The 21,430-nt window shown below is 50.9% G+C and overlaps 1 protein-coding gene across 2 annotated transcripts in view; it reads right to left on the bottom strand.

Moving 5' to 3' along the window:
- Positions 1-5,069: 5,069 nt before the first annotated feature.
- FLT1 (fms related receptor tyrosine kinase 1) overlaps positions 5,070-21,430 on the bottom strand; it is a 173,051-nt gene continuing 156,690 nt past the window's right edge. The window contains exons 23-28 of one of the 2 annotated variants that reach the window (XM_057533232.1): positions 20,345-20,444; positions 14,808-14,913; positions 14,380-14,522; positions 12,428-12,512; positions 10,769-10,863; positions 5,070-7,914 (exon numbers count right to left, since the gene is read on the bottom strand). In XM_057533232.1, coding sequence (XP_057389215.1) covers positions 7,713-7,914; positions 10,769-10,863; positions 12,428-12,512; positions 14,380-14,522; positions 14,808-14,913; positions 20,345-20,444 — 731 coding nt within the window. In that variant the 3' untranslated portion in view covers positions 5,070-7,712. The remainder of the gene's footprint in view (positions 7,915-10,768; positions 10,864-12,427; positions 12,513-14,379; positions 14,523-14,807; positions 14,914-20,344; positions 20,445-21,430) is intronic. The other variant, XM_057533231.1, reaches the window with a different exon arrangement.

Raw genomic sequence — 21,430 nt, 5'->3', positions numbered from 1 at the left:
ATTTAACAAGATGATGTTTGTTTTATGATTGGGACTTAAAAGGCCAAACGTTTCATATGTGTTTTGGAGGAATTTTTGGTCTTTGGATAACATGGTGGCAGATTTATTTGTTAACTTACCAAATATCTGTTAAATGCCTAACTTGGATCTGTTCTAGGCACTAAAAATGCAGATAAGTATTTTAAGTACTTGTTCTTTACAGAATGTGTAGTTACACCCAAACGTTTCTAAATAGTACATGGCATACAGTGTAGTTGAGGAGAGAGGACCTACTTATGTGAAAGGAATGACATCTACCTAGTCTTTGATTCAGACTCGGTTAATTTACTATATAGGTGAAGGTTCCTCTCCCCCCACCTCCCCAGAAACATCATTCCGAATAGAAGGGTAGAGAAGGAAAATATGGCAAAATGGTAATATTTGTTGAAACTAGGTACTCATTCATTAAATATAGGCATACCTCAGATATTGTAGGTTCAGTTCCAGACCACTGCAATAAAGTGAGTCACGTGAAGTTTTTGGTTTCCCGGTGCATACGAAAGTTATGTTTACACTATACTGCAGTCTGTTAGGTGTGCAATAGCATTATGTCTAAAAAAAAATGTATATACCTTAATTTTAAAATATTGCCATCATCTGAGCCTTCAGCAAGTTGTAATCTTCTTGCAATAGTAACGTCAGAGGTTCCTGATCACTGTAACAAATATAGTAATAATGAAAAAGTTTGAAATACTAAGAGAATTACCAAAACGTGACACAGAGCCCTGAAGTGAGTGAGCAGTTGCTGTTGGAAAAACGGTGCCTTTAGACCTTCCTTGATGCAGGGATGCCGCAGACCTTCAGTCTGTAGAAAAAGCAGCATCTGTGAGGTCTACCTGTATTTATTGAATGCCTGTTATATGTCAGGCGTTGTTCTAGGAACCAACAGAACTCTGACCACAACAGACAAATATTTCTGCTCTTAGAGAGCTTTTGTCCTAGCAGGAAAAAGGAGTATATAGTAGTTAAGAGGTAATAATGGTTATGGAAAGAAAATAAAGTAGGGTAAAGGACGTGGATAGGGTTGCCAGATTTAGCAAATTAAAATAGACAACACAAAACTGAATTTGAATTTCAGATAAACAGTGGATAATTTTTTTTTTAGCATGAGTGTGTCTCAAGTATTGCATGGGACATAGGATCATTTGTTTATCTGAAATTCAGATTTAATTAGCCATCCTGTGTTTCATCTTGCAACTCTAGGTGTGGGGAGTTTGGTGGTGATGGTAGAATTTCAGATGGGATGATCTGGGTGGTAGGTCTCCCTGAGAAGGTTGTATCTGAGCAAAGACTTGAAGTGAAGGAGCCAGGCATGCAGATGTCTGAGGGAAAAGAATTCCAGGCCGGGGAATGTGCCGAGAGTGTTGGAGGCATGGCAAGCAGGCTACCGTGGCCAGAGTAGAATCGGCAGGAAGTGAGGTCAGAAAGGGTGATGGGGAAGGGAGGTGGAGTGTCTTGTAGACCATTCCAATTGGAAGCCATTCCATTGTTTGGCTTTTACTCCTGTAGGGGAAGCTTCCAGGAGGATTGTGAGCAGGAATAACCTGGCACAGCCTTTAAAAGGGTCACTCGGGCTGCTAGTGAGGGGATTTGGGGCGGGGTGATGGGGCGATAGCCGTAGAGGCAGTGGGAAGCAACTGGATTCTGAATACATCTTAAAGGTAGAGCCAAGAGCATGTCCTGATTTATGATTTATAGGACGTGGAGTAAGAAAGAAGCGAGGAATCAAAATGACTGTGAAGATTTTGGCCCACTACTGACAGGATGGAGGATTCTACTGAATTGAAAGAGGTGGTTGTAGGAACAAAGGGGTTTTTGGAGGGAGGGAGGAAGGGAGGGGGTTGGCACGGGGAAGACGGGGAAGTGAGGAAAGACAGTTGGGAATTTGGTCTGGGGCCTGTTAAGTTTGAGATGTTTAGTGCACATTTGTTCTGGTTTTTTAGTGTTTTGTGACGACGGACTGTAAACTCCAGTGGCATAAAACAACCCCCGTTTTACTCTCATGGATTCTGTGGGTCAGGAATTAGGACAGGGCACAGCAGGGATGGCTTAGCTCTACCCATTATGTTGGACCTCAGCAGGGAAAACTCCAGTGCCGTGGGGATGGGGGCTGAAATCATCCGACCTGGCACCTGAACTGAAGGTCATGAACGGGGCTCAGCTGGGGCTGGTCAATGGAGGCAGCAACTCGTGGCCTCTCCGTGAGGCTTAGGCTTCTCCAGCTCTGGTGACTGGGTCTCTGGTGGGACCGGTTGGAGAATGAGTGACCTCGGGTGGAGGCTGCATGATCTTTTCTGATCTGGCCTCGGAATCGTGCAGGGTCACTTCTGGCACATTCTGTTGCTGACAAGTCACAAAGCCTGCTCTGATCCCAGGGGAGAGGAATTGGATGGGGAAGTGACAAGGACACTGCCAAAGCTCATGTGGGATGGGAGATATTGGTGCAGCTATTTTTTGGAAAATACAATCTGTTCCAGCATCAAGAGATGTTGGTTTAGCACTCACATAAGAGTTCGGAGGTTAGGAGGAGAGATCTGGCCTATACGTGTAATCTGCAAGTCATGATCATATAGGTGTCATTTCAAGGCTTGAGGTTGGTTGAGATCATAAAGAGAGTTAGTATAGACTGAGAAGTGGAAAGGTCCAGGGGCAGAGCCCTGGGGTTCCTGGAACACTGTTCAAGGATCAGAGAAAAGAAGACAAGTATGAGGCAGAAATGACCAGTGAGGTGGGAAGAAAAATCCGTGATGTCCTAGAATCAAGGTGTTTCCAGGAATAAGGGTCAAGGTGTTAAGACTGAGACTGAAAATGGCCACTGAGTTTAGCGACATGGCGTCACGGATAAGCTCCCCATGGAGCAGCTCCTTTTCAGTGAGTGGGAGAGAAAGCTCGGCCTGAGTGGGAGGAGAGGAACCAGAAACGAAGAGTAGTATAACCAGCTCTTTCAAGGAATTTTGCCGTGAAGAGGAAAAGAGAAATGGGGCGGTAGCCGGAGGGGAAGGCAGGGATGGAGGGTTTTTGGTTTTGCCAGATGGGAGAGGTAATAGCTTGTTCGTATGATCCAGCGGAAAAGGGAAGATGGGCAGGGGTGAGGGGTGGTGAGTTGCTGGAGCAATGGCCTTGAGTTGAGGAGAGGGAGGGGCTGAGTGTACCCCCGGTGTGCTGAGTCGGGTGGGCAGAGTGTCAGGGTGCAGATGCTGGTAGGTGGGCAGATGTGATGGTGGGGTTTTGAAGTTCTCTTGACTCCTTCAGTTGTCCCATCGATGTGATGGGTATACTAATAGTGCCTATCACATTGGGTTGCTTTGAAATTTAAATGAGTTTATTTCTCTAAACCACTTGGAATAGTTCCTGGCACATAAAAATTCAGTTGCTATGTTTGAGTCTAAGTCCTTACTCTTTTTAAAATGGGTTTTTCCTCTGTGAAAAGTTGTGGCAATCAATCAGGTTTTTTTCATTTTAATAATCCTTTATTGAAGAAGAGCATACACGCACGCGTTTGCATGTAAGGGTACAGCTCAGTGAATGATCATGAAGTGAACGTACCTATTTACCACACCCAGATCAAGAAATAGAACATTAGTGGCATCTAGTGGGTTTGGAGGGGTTACTTTGTTTTGTTTTTTCTCTTAAATGTCTTTAGTTCAAAAAACAGAAGGCTAGTCATTCCTGTGTTGGGACCCAGGATATTTCTGAAATACTTCCTGGCCTGTGAAATCCAAAAGTCTGGTAATACGTTTAACACTGAGGAGTCCAGTATACCTTACTGGGCTATTCTTCTGCTGGACAAAAGAAACAAATCAATTCCCAAATGTACAATAAGTTTCTAGAGTCATGAGAAAACTTCTAAACGATGACGTGACACCAATTCCTTGAGCATTCTTCAAATCCTTTGCCTAAATTAGTGACTTTTGTGTTAAGAAAACCAGTAATATTTTTAAAGGATTTCAGATTCTCGAAGATAAAATGCTTTTTGCCCTCTTCAGCTAATAACCACAAATTTATTGAGATTAGTCATTTATCCCTTTTTCTTGCCTTGTCCCAAAGAAAGTAGGCCTGTTTTCCCTGGAAATGTTTCTCCAATCTGGTTTGCTCATGACGGTATTAGGAAGGTGATGGTACGACCGCTTTCTAAGACAATGTGTTGGTCACTTATTCTATGTCTATTAGTGATTACCTAAATGGTTCCTCTTTCTAGGATGTAATCCACAAAACAAAATTGAAGAATACTTAGCTAGTGTCCTTTTCTTAGGGAAGCTCTTGTGTCTTTGCCTAGTTATTTTGTATGGTTCCCAGCACACAACCTCTAATACACAAATATACACCCATGCACATGTGCACGCACACACACACATTCTGTGATTATGGTAATATTAGTGTTTGGGAAAGCCTGCCTCTTTTTTTTTTTTTAAAGGGATATGGCTGGGGGAGGAGGATGCTATTTTTTTTTTAATTTATTTATCTATGGCTGTGTTGGGTCTTCGTTTCTGTGCGAGGGCTTTCTCTAGTTGCAGCAAGCGGGGGCCACTCTTCATCGCAGTGCACGGGGCTCTCACTGTCGCGGCCTCTCTTGTTGCGGAGCACAGGCTCCAGACGCGCAGGCTCAGTAATTGTGGCTCACGGGCCCAGTTGCTCCGCAGCATGTGGGATCTTCCCAGACCAGGACTCGAATCCGTGTCCCCTGCATTGGCAGGCAGACTCAACCACTGCGCCACCAGGGAAGCCCCTGCCTCTTTTTTAATTGAGGGGACTTTGGTCTGCAGCCAGCACCCGCACTCAGTCTGTACATTTTACTTGTGGTCGTATTCATTTTAGATTTTGATGTTGATTTACTGTTTGCAGTGTCTCGATTGTTTAGAGCAGCCACTCTGTGGGCTGGTAGACACTCTGTGCCCCGTCTTTAGTGGTGCTTGCTTTCTGTTTCTTGTGCTGGATTAGTAATTGGCATTTCATGAGCTCTCCCAGAACACCTGTCCACTCCCCCGCCCAGGGAAACCAAGACCCCTTTTTTCATTTATACGAAAAATAGAAAATATATGGATGTTTTTGTAAGTTAATTTTATTATATGAAGATAGCATACAAAGTACATTCATAGTGACTAGAGATGTAGGACGAGATTCTGTCTTACTTATATCTGCAGCATATATTCTTGGTTTGTATAAAAGTAACTTTAAAATTCCAGTTTCCTTAAATAGTTCTGCACAAAACACATACACACACAAATATACATATAGTTACTACCACTGTCGGTCAAAGACGCGCTCCTTCTTTGATCAGTTAAAAGGGGCCGACATGTGGTTGTTTCCTGTGTGGCATTCTTAGGGGCTGGGAAGCGAGGCGCAGCCAGAAGGCCGAGGTCACCTTCTCAGGGTTTGGACCCACTTGCTCCACGGGCCTGAGCGTCATTCTTAGACCAACTAGATACAGGCTCGCGCGTGGTTCCCGTCCCCTCCTACCCACGCTGCTCCGTGTCCGTGATCTCACAAGTCCTGAAAGGGAGTGCTTGTCCCCTCATTGTTCATGCCAACCATTTCTGTCGGAAATGACAAATGGGTCTAATAATACCATCAGTCCACTAGTGATTGAATTTTCAGTGCTGTTTCAACGAACCCGTCTGGGACAAGCCCTTCACCACTGGATACACTCATTCCTCCCAGCTTCCAGTTTTCGTTCTATGTTAAGACTCCAGAGAAAACCGGACTGATGGACAGACCCGAGTCTCTGAGGAAGCCGGATTAACATAGTCTAACGTGTTCTTTGTCTTTTGGATAGATGGTATTACTAAGTCCTCTTAATGATTAAGAGTTAGATTATTGAAATTAAGACATTATATGTATAGCTAAGGTTTTTCTTTGTTTCCACTAACTGCTGGATCCTTAACTGATTTGAGAAAACAGGAGAATCGATTGTGGTCTTCTTGTAATTTCCCTGTTTGACCTCCTCCCGGTTACCTGATTTCTGCTGTTGCCGGGGGTCACAGGTGCTCCTGGGCTTGTGAAGAAGAGGAAGAAGGCCCCCCTCTCCTGGCCCTGGCCCGATTCTCTCTGCACTTGGCTCTTGCTGGAGACTGGCCAGAGGCTCCTCCAGCAGAGTCCCCGCCCCCAGAAGCAGCCGACGTCTTGCTGGGGACCTTCCAGCTCTCCCATCTCTTCATACAAACAGCCTTGAAGCAAGACTGTGGCACACGGGGCGGGAAGCACAGGCCCGTCCATCACTTCCGTCTCAGGTTCTAGAGTTAAGAAGGGAAGCATCCTCTTGTCTACCGGGAGCAGCGATTCCTTGTGGCCTGTCTGGCTCCAACTGGCCCCAGAAGGTGTGCACATCCTAAATACGCAGCATCACGCAGAGCCAGTGAGGGGTCCAGGGCCTCTGGACCCTGAGAAGTAGGCACCCTTTTGTACCCTGTCTCCCTATTTCCATCATCCTCAGACCCGAGGCAAGGCCCAAAGTAGATGAAAAGAGGCTTTTCTCCTATTGTCAGCTCATTAACTAATATCCTGAGTCCCAATTCTAGAAGTATCTTGCATAAATTACATACCACCTTTTTCCTCAAGGAGCGTAAAGTGCTTAGTAGACATTGGTCAATGCTCTTCTGTCTAAGGGGCGAGCGTGGGTAGGGTCTCCACCGAATAAGAAGGACACCTGGTTGACTTCTGGCCTCGGGTCGCCACGGTTTTCGGGAGTTGGTCTGGTTGGCGTGGAGATGGGGTTTTCACTCCGCGTTCTCTTTTTTTCTCCATCTATCCTAATCTGGGTCTAGAGTAAACCCTCCGCAAGACTGTTTTCCTTCTCCTCAGCTTCCTTTTATAACTAACTGTACGAAACAGGTTAATACCAAAAACTGAGTTAAGTGTCTTGACTAGAGGTTAACACTCCAGATGGAATCGGACAGTATCTTTGAAAACGTGGCTTTAAGCCGAACCGGTGACCTAGCAGACCAGACTCACTGGGGTGAGCTTCCTGGGAGCGGCGCGTAGGGAAGAGACGACCCCCCACCCCCCGCCCCGCCCAGCTCAGGGGGCGGGGTCAGCGTGTCCCGCTGGGGGACGGGCTTGGCTTCGAGCTCCACTCAGCACTGGAGACAGAAGCCGTGCCCCGTCTGGGAAGAGGCACAGAACCCGTCCCATAGCTGAGGTGGTACCATGTGCTGGGTCGTTGCAAAAACTACGTTTGGCCTTTTTTTGGCCTCCGCTCACCGCCCGCCCCCCGTCCTGTTCTCTTCCTCTCTCCCCTCCTCCTCCTCCTCACATGCGTGTCAGCTGCTGCAGGGCCCCAGAGCCACGCCTGCGCAGCACAGGCCTTGCTGGCCCGCCGCCGAGTCTGAGCTGCGGTGACAGGTGACAGTGCGTGTCCTGAACCACCCGGAGCCCGGCGGCCCTGGGGTCCCGGGGAGGAGAGGCAAGTCCTGGGGCTGAGGAAGGATTTCTCCTGCCCTCTGAGTCCCGCGAGGGTTGGCAGTGGTGCTCTTGGCTTGTCACTATTCCTCTATCTGGGGTTACATTCGTGTTAGTCAAAAGAGACAGAAGCACTATTAACAGTCACACAAAAGCAGCTGGCTTCTGTGGAAAGGAAAAGGTGTCGATTTATATATGCATAATACTGGCAAAAGCTACTTTTCTGGGGGTATAAATACACACGTGGTTCTAGAAAGAAGGCTGTGCTGAGTCGGGCTCTAGACGGGTGGGGTGGAGTACGGGACCACGGAGTTGTAGTCGGGCGGGGGAGAGCAGCACGAAATCTTCCTCTCCAGCTCCGAGTGGTCACAGGTGAATCTGCGCCGGCCTCTGCTGAGGTGCCCACAGCTGGCATGGCAGAACGCGGGTCTGCTGAGGTCAGAAAGGCCCGACTCCTTACTTGTACTGGTTACTCTCAAGCTAAAGAAAGAAAAGAAAAGAAAAAAATCAACCGTACAAAGTCGATTTCTTGCACACACTCAAGTCCACCCCTTAGTGGGTCGTTTGCTCATAGCCGTCCTGGGGTTCATGGCTGTGGAGTCCCACCTCGCCCTCTGCCCGGGTCTCTGGAGCTGCGCACGGCCTCTCTGCCACTAGCTGGGGGTCATTCCGCCGGCCGGCCGGGGCCGAGGGTGGGATTAGTTAAGGCAAACCCAGAACTGCTGGTGGAAAATAGCCCCCAGGCTTGGGTCCAGCCCTCCCCTACTCCTGTGATTGGCTCAAAGATGCTCCCCAACCCCGCAAATACTGAAGTCGAATCGCTGAAACCTGTGAAGAGCACTTGATACGGCAAGAGCTGCGATTGAGCTAAAGGATCTCCGGAGGCGGTGCCTGGCCTGCGTCCCCCAGGTGGGCCTCAAGCACAATCACACGCGTCCTTATAAGAGAGGCGGAGCGGGCGTCACGGCGCACGCAGGAGGGGCGGGAAGGTGGGGCCGAGGAGCGGGGTCACGGCCGAGGAGACGCCGGGGGCGGCAGCGCTGGAGGAGGCGGGGGACGGTCCTCCCCGGGGCCTCCCGAGGGAGCGCAGCCCTGCGACACCTTGATCTTGGACGTCCGGCCTCCGGAACCACGAGGGAATACTTTTCTCCTGTGTCGAGCCACCGAGTTTGTGGAAGTTTGTCACAGCCGCCTGGAGAAACTGCTAGAACGTCCTACGGAAAGGTGAGCACAGCCGTCGGTCTCGCTCTCACGCTTGTGCTCCGGAGGAGAGGCGCGTCCGGTTAGGGCGGTGGAGCGCCGCAAGGGTGAAGCGGGAGGGCACTGGCTGCCGGGTTCCGGGCGTCGCGTGGAGCCCAGGACGCCGCGCCGGGGACAGGCGCTTCTCTTGTCCTCCCGTGTTTGGTGGGCTTAGCAGCTGGGACGAGAATGAGGACCCCGGGCGCCACGACGTTGTTTGACTGGCTCTGCATTCGCGCGCCCAGCCTTTGATCCATGTTCTATATTTTAGTCTCCGAGCAGAGGATGCAATGGGTGGTTTTCCTTTTTTCACACAGGAAAGTGTTTCAAAGTGTTTCTGGAAGTGTTTTAAAGCAGGAAACAAAAGCGCGTGGGTCTTGCTTCTCCCCTCACTCCCCGCGGTGTCCCCTGACCTGCTCGGCGCGCGGCTCTGGGCCCCTGGGGGTGCGCCCGCAGAGGACACGCGTGCGCAGGTGTTCGCCCCCGAACGTTCCAGGCCCTCCAGCTCCCTGGGGTTGATGCGCTGTGGGCCCCATCGCTCAGAGGCGTCCGTGGCCACCCGTTGACTTGGATCAGGGCCAGCAAACTAGCCGTGCGCGGGCCACCTGTTTGTGTTTTTTTTTTTAAGCAACAGATTTATTGACATATAACTTACATACTATGCGATTCACCTATTTAAAGAGTACAGGCCAATGGTTGTTAGTATATTCACAGATGGCTATTCTGGGCATTTCATATACATAGAATCATACAATGCGTGGTGTTTCATGACTGGCTCTTTTCACTTAATTCAAGGCTCATCCATGTTGTAGCGTGTATCAGTACCTCATACTTTTTATTGACAAATCTTCTATTGTACAGATGTATGCATTTTATTTATCCATTCGCCAATTGATAGACATTCGAGTTGTTTCTACTTTTGGTTGTTATGAATAATGCTGCTATGAACGTTTGTGTGCAAGTTTCTGTGCGGACGTAAGTTTTCATTTCCGTGGGGTGTATACCTACGGAGTTGAATTGCTGGCTCCTAGACTAACTATTTAGCCTTCTGAGGAACTGCTAGATTGTTTTCCAAAGTGGCTGCACTATTTTACGTTCCTACCAGCGAGCATACAGGGTTCTAATTTCTCCACCTCCTCGCCGACACTGACTCTGATTCCAGGCGTGCAGGCGGGTGTGAAGGGGTGTCTCAGGTGACTTGCATCTCCCTGATGACTAATGAGGTTAAGCACATTTTCCTGTGCTCCCTGGCCGCGGTTGCCTGCTTCTGCAGGGAGAGGTGACCGGACACAGCTGCAGCTCCTTGCTCATGTACTGTTGACGGCTGCTTCTGTAAGTGGCAGAGGTGAGCCCTTGTTTACCCTCTGGCTCTGTAAGTCAGCAGACCCCTGATTTAGGTAAAAGAGGAGCAGAACGGTTCTGCCTGTGGGTGAGTCAGGGGCAGGCGTTTGAACCGGGAAGGGAAGGCAAGCCTGGTAGGCCCGGCCTTGCCCTGTCCAGCACTGTCCCTGGGCAGAGACGAGCACCGAGAGAAGCAGGGCCCTGGAGGGTCCAGCGAGAGCCCACGTTTTCCGACAGCGTTGCCACTGGCCGCTGTGTGGAGGAAGGAGAGCCAGGGTCCACAGGACATGAGCCCTCACTTGGAAGGGTTGGGGTGTCAGGAGGGCAAGTCTTAGGGCTGGATGGCAGTAGTGGGGCCCTTCTTGTGCCGCTGCTGCCGGCCCGGGATGGTGATGGGTGCCCGTCCCCTCCCCGCCCTGTGAGCAGGTCTCCAGCACCGTTGACAGTTGGAGACATCGGGCTCCTTTCCAGCGAGGGGCTGTGCTTCATGGGCTTGGACTGCCTGTCCTTGCCCATGAAGCAAGTTCTGTTTTCTCTTAAATCCCAGTCTTCCTTCCCAGAACATGGCGCGCAGATGTCTGATTTTTATGCCCTCTTTCCTGTCCTTCTGGGGAGAAAAAAGTGCTTTCTGCATGGCCTGGACACTATGGTCAGGGAGGGCAGGTAGCCCTCAGGTATCTCCATGAATCCCTCTCCCCTGGCATCTTCCTTCTCGCCCCTCCGGGAACTGGTCAAAGCCCCCCAGCGTCCTTACTCAATCTTCAGTGAGGCCTTGGGTTTACTCTCGGCCCAGGTGAAGCGCTTCAGCAAGGGAGAGGCCAGCAGGGTGCCACTGTCCACCTGGTAGTCCTGAAGGGAAGGAGGGAAGAAGGAAAAGGTTACACCTCTTGCTTGACCCAGAGGGGCCCATGCCAATCGGGGTGTGACGTTGGGATGCGCATCTAAGGTCACTCCAGGTTCTGGCCTCACCTTCCACATTCCCTGCCTGTGAAGACACAGCGTTGCCTCCATATTGGCAAGTCTAAACTTTGTCAGTCACAGGAAATCCCTGTGCCCAGTGGCTGAGGGCCTTCCTCCTGACGGTGAAGCACGCAAATGTAAACAAAAGGGAAAACTGCGGGTACCAGGTGAGCGTTTTTCCTAGTCAACTTTTATGCAAATTATTGCTTAAATATATTAAAGATAGTTGGGCGGATGACTTGGCAATGATATGTAAAGACTCTGAGAAATTATAAAGACACGGTTTAATTTTTCTTGAAGATTCTACGGAATTTTTAGGCCCTCCTGTGTGATGGTTTCCAGCCATTCTGTTTCCTCGTTGGTTCGTATTTAGCCCTGAGTTTTATGCAGGGTCCTCCTGACTCTGTTAACACGGCATTTCCAGTGAGTGGACCCCACACGTGGTTCCTGCCACCCTGAGTCCCCCCGTGGCTCTGTCTGTGTCCTTAACTATCCGCCAGTAAAGGAGCCTCGGCAAGGGGCCTGCCCCAGTTCCCGAGGGACTCAGGTGGGCAGGGCTGAGGGTCAAAGAAGCCTTCCATGTTTTGTTTCGTATCGTTTCCTTGGACTTAAAACCAGTGTTTCTAAGCAGCAAACCAAAATTTCCAGCCACTTTGCCTTTGTATTCACCAGCTTATTTGTAATTTTTTTTTTTTAGTGTTTAAATAATCTTTTCCTGTTTGTCTGGTGTGTTTGGAAGGGTTTGGTGTTTTTCAGCAGTGACTGTGCTATGTCTCAAGGCCACACTGTGGTCATCACCTTCACACCACAGGAGGTTTCACAGGCCTTTTTTGGGTCACGACTCCGTGAGCGGCCCTGAGGTGCAGCGGCCGTGTCTCTTGTCCAGCCCTCCCTCTCCTCCCCTTATTCTCTCAGCCCCACAGCCCAGATCTTTTAAAGGGACAAACTGGTTGAGGCCTCTTGTTTGCTGGGCTGTCCGGATCGCTTTGCCCTGTGTGGTTGGGTGGGAACAGGGCTGTTCAGCTCTGGAACCTTCGCGGGAGGGGGCAGAGGCCTAGGAGACTCTTCCAGGATCTCAGAGCTGCTCGTGGGAGAGGGCTCTCTGTCGCACCACGAAGGTGCGGCCACTCCCACAGCTTTGAGTTCCTCTAATGCTCTGAAAGCGAGGTTCCATCACTGATGGCCAAGAAGCTTAGAAACACACAGTGAGGTTTCCTCGGGGACTGAGTTACACCCAGGCAAGGACATGGGCCCTGGAGTGAATCCTGGGTCATCTTCAAACTACACAATTACTTTCACATTAGCTCTGTGTATTCTATGTCTTGTTGTCAGCCCCCCTGAAATGGTCATTTCAGCCACCACTGATGACTGGCCCCCGTTGACCTAGAGCCACCGGGCGACTGGAGTCTGTGTTTGGATGGGGTGCACTGAGTAGGTTACTTCCGTTACTTACATCAAGCATGGAGGTGGCATTTGGTGAAAGTTCTTCAAAGGTTTTGATTTTTTCCAGGTTGATGAAATTGAAAGCATTTACATATCTAAAGAAGAAGCAGAAAGAATAATCAAGACAGGAAAATGCATCCAGTTTTGATTAGTCAGGAGACCATGGGCACCACATCCCAGCTAAGGTGAACCCAAATACTAGGAGTCACCTCACCCCTCTTGAGGCTGCAATTCTCTGGCTGTGTTTCCCTGGGAATCCGGACAGGGGTGCTACTTCCTCCCGTGGTTGCTAATCCACGTTGCATAGTTTTGAGCAAAACCCCAGAGGGACCCTTGAGAGACGCGGTAGTGGTCAGGCCTCCGGTCCCCCGTGGAACCAGATGGTGTCGGGCTGAGAAGAGACCCGAGTCGTCATCTGGTCTAAACACCCATGTCACAAAGAAATGGGAAGTGATGCCCAGAGAGGGGCTGTAGCTTCATCGTGCACAGCTGCTGCTTCCGGAAGGCCACGACCCGTCAGGGTCACACAGCTGATTCAATGGCAGAATCAAGCACCAGGGCTAGTCTTGTGTATCCAGTTTTGCGATCACAGATCGGGAGAAAGGGGTAGTTTTGGATGAGCTCCCTGTGACTGCCTGCTGAGCTTTGGTTGATCTGTTAGGAGGGGCCGGTAGAGGGACCCACTGTACGCCCCCTCACCTGAGGCCCTGTCACCACCGACAAGGCCCCATCTCTTAGGCATGCTCCCTATTGGGCCCAAGGCTAAGCAACAGACTGGAAAGGCCCGTGTAACTTGGACACCTTCCTTTGACCCAGTCCGCCCCTGCTAATTTATTTAATCCACGCTTACTTTTCTCATCTTTAAAACAATGGATGACTCATCTGGGCTGGTTGTGAAGTATGAATCGTGCCGCTGACCTGTGACCCAGCACCGCAAATCTGGGCCGGCCACTGGACTTCTTCCAGGCCTGTCCCAGACCATCAGTCTTTCCAGCTCTTCCCTAGTCACCTGCCAACCTTGGCTGAACTGAGGTTGGAGCCCTAGGAGTGTACCGACTGCAGACAAAAATGCTAGAAGGCCCCCAGGATAGTCTAAAAGTCCTGAAACGAGTCCTGACTACGCGGGGACAGGGAGGGAGTGCCAGAACACCTGGGTTAGAAGTTCTGTCCTGCGGCTTTCGAGCCGCACAGTTTTGGCGAGCTGTCCTCTGTGGAGCTCTGATGTCCCCACCTGTATACCAGGAATACTTCATAGGATTGGTTTGAGCGTTAAAGGAGGTGAGGTATGCAAAGAGCCCAGCATCGTGCCAGACCACACAGCACGTGTCTAACGTGTGTAACTGAATGTGTGTGACACACGTGTCACTGCCAGGACTGAGGTGCTGACCCCGCCCAGCACGGCTACCCAGTACCTCTTTCTTCCCTTACACCTTCTCCAATTTCCTCCAGGCTAACAAGAGGTACCTTAGTTTGTCAGGTAAGAAAACAAATCCGGTTTGTTGCATTTTATCGAAGGTATCATGAAAAAAGTCAAGGTCATGGGGGGGAACAAAAGAGGAGTTCTTCCAGAATAAGACAGACTAAAGAAATGAAAGAAAATGCAGAGTGTTCTTGATTGGATGATGCTTTTTAAAAAGGTACATAAGACATTTGGGGAAAATAATGGAAATTTGAAAATTTAGTAGTATGAAGGGATTATCAGTTTTCTTTGGTGTGATAATTTTTGGTGTGGTGGCACAGAAGAATATCCCGTACAAGATGTATACCAAAGTATTTAGAGGGAAGGTGTTACAGTGCCTTATGCCCTTTTTCAAAAGGTTCAGCAAAAAGAAAAATACACACATACACACGTATAGAGTACATAGACAAAATAAGGTAAAATGTACGGTTGGGTTTAGGAGGTGGGCATTTTTTTATGTTTGAAAATTTTATAAAATGAAGTTGGGGAAAGAAAGAGCTTACCTGACATTATCAGAACTTCCTGAATTAAACTTTGGAGCAGAAATATCTTCCTTGAAGAAGTCCTCGGAGAAGGCAGGAGTTGAGTACGTAAACCCACTATTTCCTGTCAGTATGGCATTGAGTGGGATATAGTCTTTGCCATCCTAAAACACCAAAGACAGCTCTAGTCGCGTGCATTTCTACTTCAGCCTGTTTCTGTGGAACACTGTTTCAGTTCAACTATGTCATTTCCACAATCTTGATTGTGTTTTGGGAAGATAAGTCTGCACACACCCACACACCCCACACACACGCCCACACACCCCCACACGTGTTTTCTTTTACTGGTGGGCTCAGCTATTAATAGCCATTAAAATAACAGACAAATAAGACACTCCCTTGACTTATATTGAAGGCATTTGGCCTTCTGATATTCTAGATAAATTTACCTGTTGTACATTGGCTTGAAGCAAGTCGCCTAGTTTTTCCACAAGTTCTGCAAATCTTGGCCTTTCTTTTGGGTCTTTGTGCCAACAGTCCAACATGATCTGGTAGCTGTTGGGTGAGAGCACAGCAGAGATTGCTGGAGAGCAGTGGGGAGCACATAGATCGCCCTACACACTGGCCAAGGGATGGGTGTTGTCATGGGTATAAAGATGATGCTTCTCGTAGTATGTAGTATTTACTCCACGTTTAGATGTGGGTACGCAGCCGCGACACACAAAAAGGCTGCTCGGGCCAGGTCCTGCTGGTTGTGGAAAACACGTCTACACAGGCAGGCTCACAAACCAACCCCCCGGAGCCCATGACGACCCAGGCTGTTGGGGGGGGGGGGCTGAGCTCTGAGGGAAGCCGAGCTGTCTGGGGGGAAACGCCAGTGGTCACTCGGCCATGAAGCGTCATGTCCTCCTTTCACTGTCCAAAGCAGGACAATGTCCTTAAAGGTGAAAAGTGGATATAGACACAAATATCCACGGGTGAATAGTCTGCAGTCTTAGGACCTTCTCAGGCTGGAATGAAGGCTGCCTTGGGCTCCTGCATGGGCACATGGGATGTCTCACCCCCCACAGCTGCCTTGTCAAGCTCAGCAGTGGAGGTGGGCAGGGGGAGGCACTGTGTACACGACCCACATCACTTCCGAAAGGTGGACGTCCACACAGAGTGTGGGTAGCTCCTCGGGCCGTGTGCTAGTTCCTTCCATGTGGCTGATTGCCCCACCCCCAGCATTTCAAAGCCACCGTTACAAACTGGCCTCTCCCCACACAAGGCAAAAGTACAGGCTGGCTTCTGGATATGAAACCATTTGTCTTAGTGTCCCAGAAGCCAACTCTTGTCCCGGGATTTAAATGTCAACAGGGTTCCTCTGTGATGCTCCTGACATTTTAGACCGAAGGGTATCGGGCTTCTCTCTCAGTCACGTCTGCAGGGAGTAGAGGTCTCTACCTGCCCCTCCTGGGCAAACCACCTGCCAGGCGTCTGTACACACACTGGCCTAAGGATCTGTTCTCTTTGGGCTCTTCGTTCTCCTCGAGATGTTGATTGTAAGTCATCTCTTCTCTCGGAAGACCCCTAGACTAGAGAGGACTCTGACCAGGTTGGATCAGAATCTGAATGGGCCTGGACTCTGGATCTGGGTCAGAACCCGGCTGGGAGCCCTGCGCGGGCAGGGACGTCCTCTCCAGACCCCTCACCTAACCCAGGGCCTGCCTGTGCGCACCCAAAAAACGTCTGCTGAAGGAAGATCTCCTAGAAGAGAACGTGCTGTTCCTTCCATGAACCCCTAATTCCTAAGGCAGACGGCAGACATTGCTGGGACCTGGGCGCTGCCAGCATGCGCCTGAGGTGGCGTGTCCCTGCTGTCACCTCTCACATGTGAGCCTGCAGGCGGCACCCACAGCTCCAAGCGTCTCTTAAGGCTATCCCTGTTTTGTGTCAAAGTCTATGAGGTGGCTGACAGACAGGAAGAATATAGGAAGGTTTAAAAAAAAGAAAAAGAAAAGAAAAGCAGAGTATCAGGAGGGATATAAAAATAACAGTGAAAAAAGGTGAAACTACAGGCAGAGTTAACATGCCCAATTTATATCATGATTCTGAGTAGTTTGACAGAAGCAATGCTCTAAGCTTCCAGGCAGCTGGTGAAAGGAAGGAATAACCAGTTATATGATGCACATGAGCCGGAAGCTAAAAATAAACCAGCTACTGGGAAGAAGTATGGCTGTTCCCAGAACTGAAATCTGAAAGGAGGGTCTTGTAGACACCTCTCAGCTGCATCATTATCATCCGGGTAATAATGACTTCGTGGGACAGTCTTGTATATTGCCTTTCAATGCTGGCCAAAGTCTCAACGGCAAAAAATACCGTTCGGTAAAAACAATTCTAAGAGGCAGAACAGTGTGGTCCAGGTGTGCGTGTCCAAAGGCTCTGATTTAACCCCGGGATAAAATTCTAGGTACCCAAGGGGGTGGGAGCACCACGTGGTCTTCAGAACTTTCCGCGGGCACTGGTCTTCACAAGCAAACTCTCCTGATAGTTGGCTGGTGGAGCTGAGGTCCTACTTTCTGATAGGATATCTGCTTGCTGGGTACTTAAGTCTTTGTTTAGGGACAGGAGTTCATAAAGATCACATGTCTGAATCGCTAATTTTCCTCCATTTGTCCAAACTTCTGGCTCAAGACTCTTTTCAGATGATGATTCTGGTTCCCTCCCAGATGTGTCTCATCTACTGGACCTGTCTGACCTAAATCCTAGGGGCGGGCTGTGGGTTGACTTGTTCTAAGAGCGGTGAGGGCCCTTGGGTGAGTGTGCTATGTGGGCCGGTGTCGGGTACCACTGCAATGGGGCTCAACTTGTAGACACCAGGGAGGCTGGGACTCTGAGCTGTCGTCGCTGCTCTCTGGGGGACACAGGACAGGTCCCTTAACTCTCCCTGACCAGCAGTGCCTTAGAGTGAGGGCTCAAGGCACGTGCTCCATCCAGGCAACCCGGGCCAGCCTGCTAGCAACCAAAGGGCTAGAGTAGCATAAGACAGTCCCATGTGGATCTCGTATTAAGGTCCGTTTACACATCTTACTAATTTATTGAGATAGGTACAAAAATGCATGCTACAGAGGCAGGTGGTCACGAGACTCGAGTCTGGGATCCTCACCCCAGGGGCGTGGGCTGTGGCAGAGGCTGGCCTGTGTCTGCCTTACCTTGTCTAAGGCTCCCTTGTCTCTAGCAAGAATCAGATTCTCAGAGGCCATTGGAAGAACAGTAAATATATACACAGATATTCTATACAAGGCAGCCAAAGCAAGAAAGGCTTGAACCAGGCAAAAAAAAAAGGGGGTTGGCCCTGAGAGTAGGGAGCATTGGTCAAGCAGAGGCCCCAGGCTTATCCTGACCAGCATCACTTCACCGCTGAGAGGCAGCTGGGGGGGAAATGCAAGGATGGTGAACAGGATTCTCCCAGCTTCCTCTTCTGCTGAAACCAGCCAAAGGGACCACCTGCGACTATTGCTGTTTTCTATTTTGATTCTTGGTTTCTGACTTCTAGTTTCCACTCCTCTTGCCTAAAATTCAGTGCAAATCATCTCAAACACCAAAGGAAAAGAAAAAAAAAATCAAAACATTCATTATTTCTTCCCTTATTGAAAGACATCTGATTAAACAGGCTCTGGGTGAGGAATTAGTGACTCACGTTAAAACGTTTTACATCACTAAGTAAACAGGTTTAATAAAAGAGACACCAGTTACACCCAACCCCACAGCCCTTCTAGAAAACAAGCCAGGGGCGAGGGGACTTGCGAGAAAAGCTTCCTTTCCAAGCTATCACCCAAGCTCCCAAGGGCACGCCAATTTAGACCAAGTTCAGGTCACAGAACCCTAGTTCTGAGAGCTGCCCTTCATCCTCACCAGGGCCTTCCCGCTGTTGGAACAAACAAGAAGGAAATGACCCATCAGCTTTCAAACGCTGAAGGTTTGAATTCTGGACTTCTCAACAAATAATTCACAAAGCTGCTGCTTTCTTCTTATAGTTTCTAAAATAAACTCCCTAGAATTGAGGAACCATCCTTCTTTCTATGGACTGAGGTACAAGCGCTACCTTCTATAAAGATTTGAAGGTTTGATAAAGTCCAAGTGAGTTTTGGGCCCAAAGTTGATGTGAGTTGTTTTGGACCAGAACCTGGATAAGAATTGGAGACACACCCTGCAGGTGTGTAGCGTGGTGTTGGGGGCTCTGGACTCAGACTCGGTTTGCTTGACTAATTGGCAAAGCGGCAAATCACTTAGGTGTTCTGTGCCTTGGTTTTCTCATCTGTAAGATGGCGATAATAACAGCACCCACTTTATAGGGTTGTTAGGAGAATGAGGTAAATTAATATGTTAAAGTGCCTAAGGCAGTGCCTGATGCTTAATAAGCACTAAATAACTAATAAATATTAAATGCTGCTGTTAATGACGGCAATCATTGTTACTGTTAGTCCCTGGGAACTTGCTCTTGTGATTTTCAGATTATATGAAAAGTCAAAGGAAATATTTAATTCAAAGCATGAGTGGACATATTAGACATTTCTAAGGAACATGGGGTATGTTCCTAATTTAACAGTCCTGTGATCTAGGGAGCTCAGTCCAGAGGACCGCCTTTAAATCTGTCTCCTCTCTACTTAGCTGACAAATCACGAGACTTCTCAGAGGCTTAGTTTCATCACTCATCCAATTCAGGTGAAAATTCCCGTCTGCCTGCCCCTCAAGCGGGCTGGGGTCTTTATACGAGACCGTGGCAGGGGGAAAACACTTAGAAAACTGTAAAGTGCAAAGTCATCTCATTTTAAACCAGACCTCCTGGTGTTTGCCCCTCTCCACCACGTAAAAGAAGTGAGCAATTAAGAACTCGCCTGCCTTTTAAAATCTCTCTCCAGTCCAGCGCAGGCCTGGGGCTAATCTAGCCGTGTCCCCAGCTCTCAGAAGGGCCTCGTGCTTTCCTGGCGAGGACACCACGTACGACTGAGAAGCCCGGGTCCCTTCTCCCCTCTGCACTCAGGCCGCTCCCCAGCCCTGCCTCCGTGGCCCGAGTCCCCCGACCTCCTGGTCCCGGGGTCTGACCTAGCTTGTCTCTGGGCCGTGGAGGAAAGAGAGGGCACTTTGGCCAAGCCCCCACTTCCTTCATTCCCTCCGACTCCTCCCAAAGGCCGTCGAGGGTCTCCTGACGGCCCCAAGTTGTGCGGGTGGGACGAGGAGGGCCCCCTGTCGGTTCGGGAAAGGTGGTACCACCGCGAGCGTGGACGGGGGGCGAGTCCTTGTCTAGCAGCCTGACAGAACCGCCGGGGTCATCACCTTCCTGCCCAGGCCTCAGGGCAAAACGCCCACAGAGCGTCAGGAAGACGGAGTCCGAGAGAGGCGAGCAAGCCCTTGTCCAAGGCGGACAGCCCTCACCCCGGGCCTCCCGTCCTCCTAGAGCCACGGGTCCGAGCGGAGGGGCACCGCCAGCAGCGGCCCCAGCCCCCCGCTCCGCACAGGCTGAAGGTGCCTCGCTGCCCACGCAGGCCTCTGGGGAGCAGGGTTCCTGCCCAGTCCGGACCCCCTTCCTCTCCTCCAGTCTCCCGCTACACTCCGGCCAGCCCCGCATGGTCCCGGCTGTGGCTGGAGGGCCGCTCAGCTGCGGAGCCCGCGGGCCCACTTCGTGAGCAGGCACGGGGTCTGGCCTCCCCTCCCCGGGCGGGCTGCTCAGTTGTGGCCGGGCTCCTAGCTAGACGCTGCGTTCCTAACCTCGGCTCCCAGCTACGTCGGGGGTGGAGAGAAGCCCTAGGCAGGGGCGGGTCCAGGACGTGACGCCTCGCTTCTGGAGCGTGCTCCCGGCACGGCTGGGCCCCAGGGGGCCAGGCAGGGGCGACCTGGAGTAAGGAGCGCCCTCTGCATCTCCCGGGACGGGGCCTCTGAACGTCAGGTCCCCCTCCAGAGGCGGCCTGGCGGGGGGAGCCACGGGCTGGGGGTGACGGGGGCTCACATTTCGGCCGTGGCGTACTCCGGGGCCCGCATCCTCATGCCGTCCTTCAGGCGGCTGCAGAAGTCCTCGTCCATCTGCACGCCCGGGTACGGGGACCCGCCTGTACCAGACGACGGGAGAGAACACAGGGCACGTTAGGGCCTCAGGGCACGGAACGCCCCGGGGTGGGGGGGAATTCCGTGTCTGTTCCCTCCCTGCGAGGGGAGGGCTGGGTAGTGATGCGAATGGCCCTCAGCGTACAGCGCAAGCCCCAGGGCAGCCCAGTGGATCCTTGCTGGCGACCTGCTTGGCCGGTCGGCGCCCTGGTGTGGGGTGTCAGATGCCCGCAGGCCGCTCCCGTGGCTGCTCTGGTCTGTTTGGTCAGGAGAAAGGGTGGCACCTGGGGGGTCCCTCCCCTCTCCCTACAAGGAACTCTGGAGAAAGCGCATCCTTTAGAGACTCATTCCTTGAGTTAATGAGCTGCTGTTTAAAAAGCCAGTAGACTCGGAGGCGGCCACTGCTGGCTCGCTCACACCTCCCTGAGAATGACTTGAACCCACTACTTTCGTGTAAGGCTCGCACAGCACTGGGGGTCCGGTGCCGCGAGGGGCCCGAGGGGAGGGGGCCCGGAGCTCCGGGAGTGGGCGGGCTGCGGTGGGGCGGGGCCCAGAGGAGCCGGGACTTTGCCTTTTGCCAGTTTTCCTGGGCAGGGTCGCACGTAACCGGCCCTCTTAGGGGAATTGCTGGCTGAGGTAGGGCTCGGGGGCAGCAGGCCCTCCCGCTCTGCCCTGTTCCAGACCTCGAACCTAGTCTGTCTCAGCATTTGTTTGTCTGCACTTTCGAGTGATTGCTGTCAGGAGGAAGCAGCTGGGCGGCGTGCAGCGCTGGCCGTGTGTCACCGCGGGGCCACTGTGGCCGCCAAGCTGCTTTCAAAGACTGGAAGCAACAGGTGCCTGTCATCGAAAGCAGGGGAATGGTTTTCACACATTACAGGAAACCAGGGATGTTACTGGGTGACTTTTTATTTGCTCTGCAAGGCAAGCTTCTGGCAAAGTCCGAAAGACTCTTGGCTAGACCCGGCGTTTGGGAGGCCTCGGAGCATCGGTG

Source organism: Balaenoptera acutorostrata, chromosome 18 (genome assembly GCF_949987535.1).
Source record: "Balaenoptera acutorostrata chromosome 18, mBalAcu1.1, whole genome shotgun sequence".
Lineage (NCBI taxonomy): Eukaryota > Metazoa > Chordata > Mammalia > Artiodactyla > Balaenopteridae > Balaenoptera > Balaenoptera acutorostrata.
Note: the sequence above shows the minus strand (reverse complement) of the source record. Positions and strands in the feature narration are given on the sequence as shown.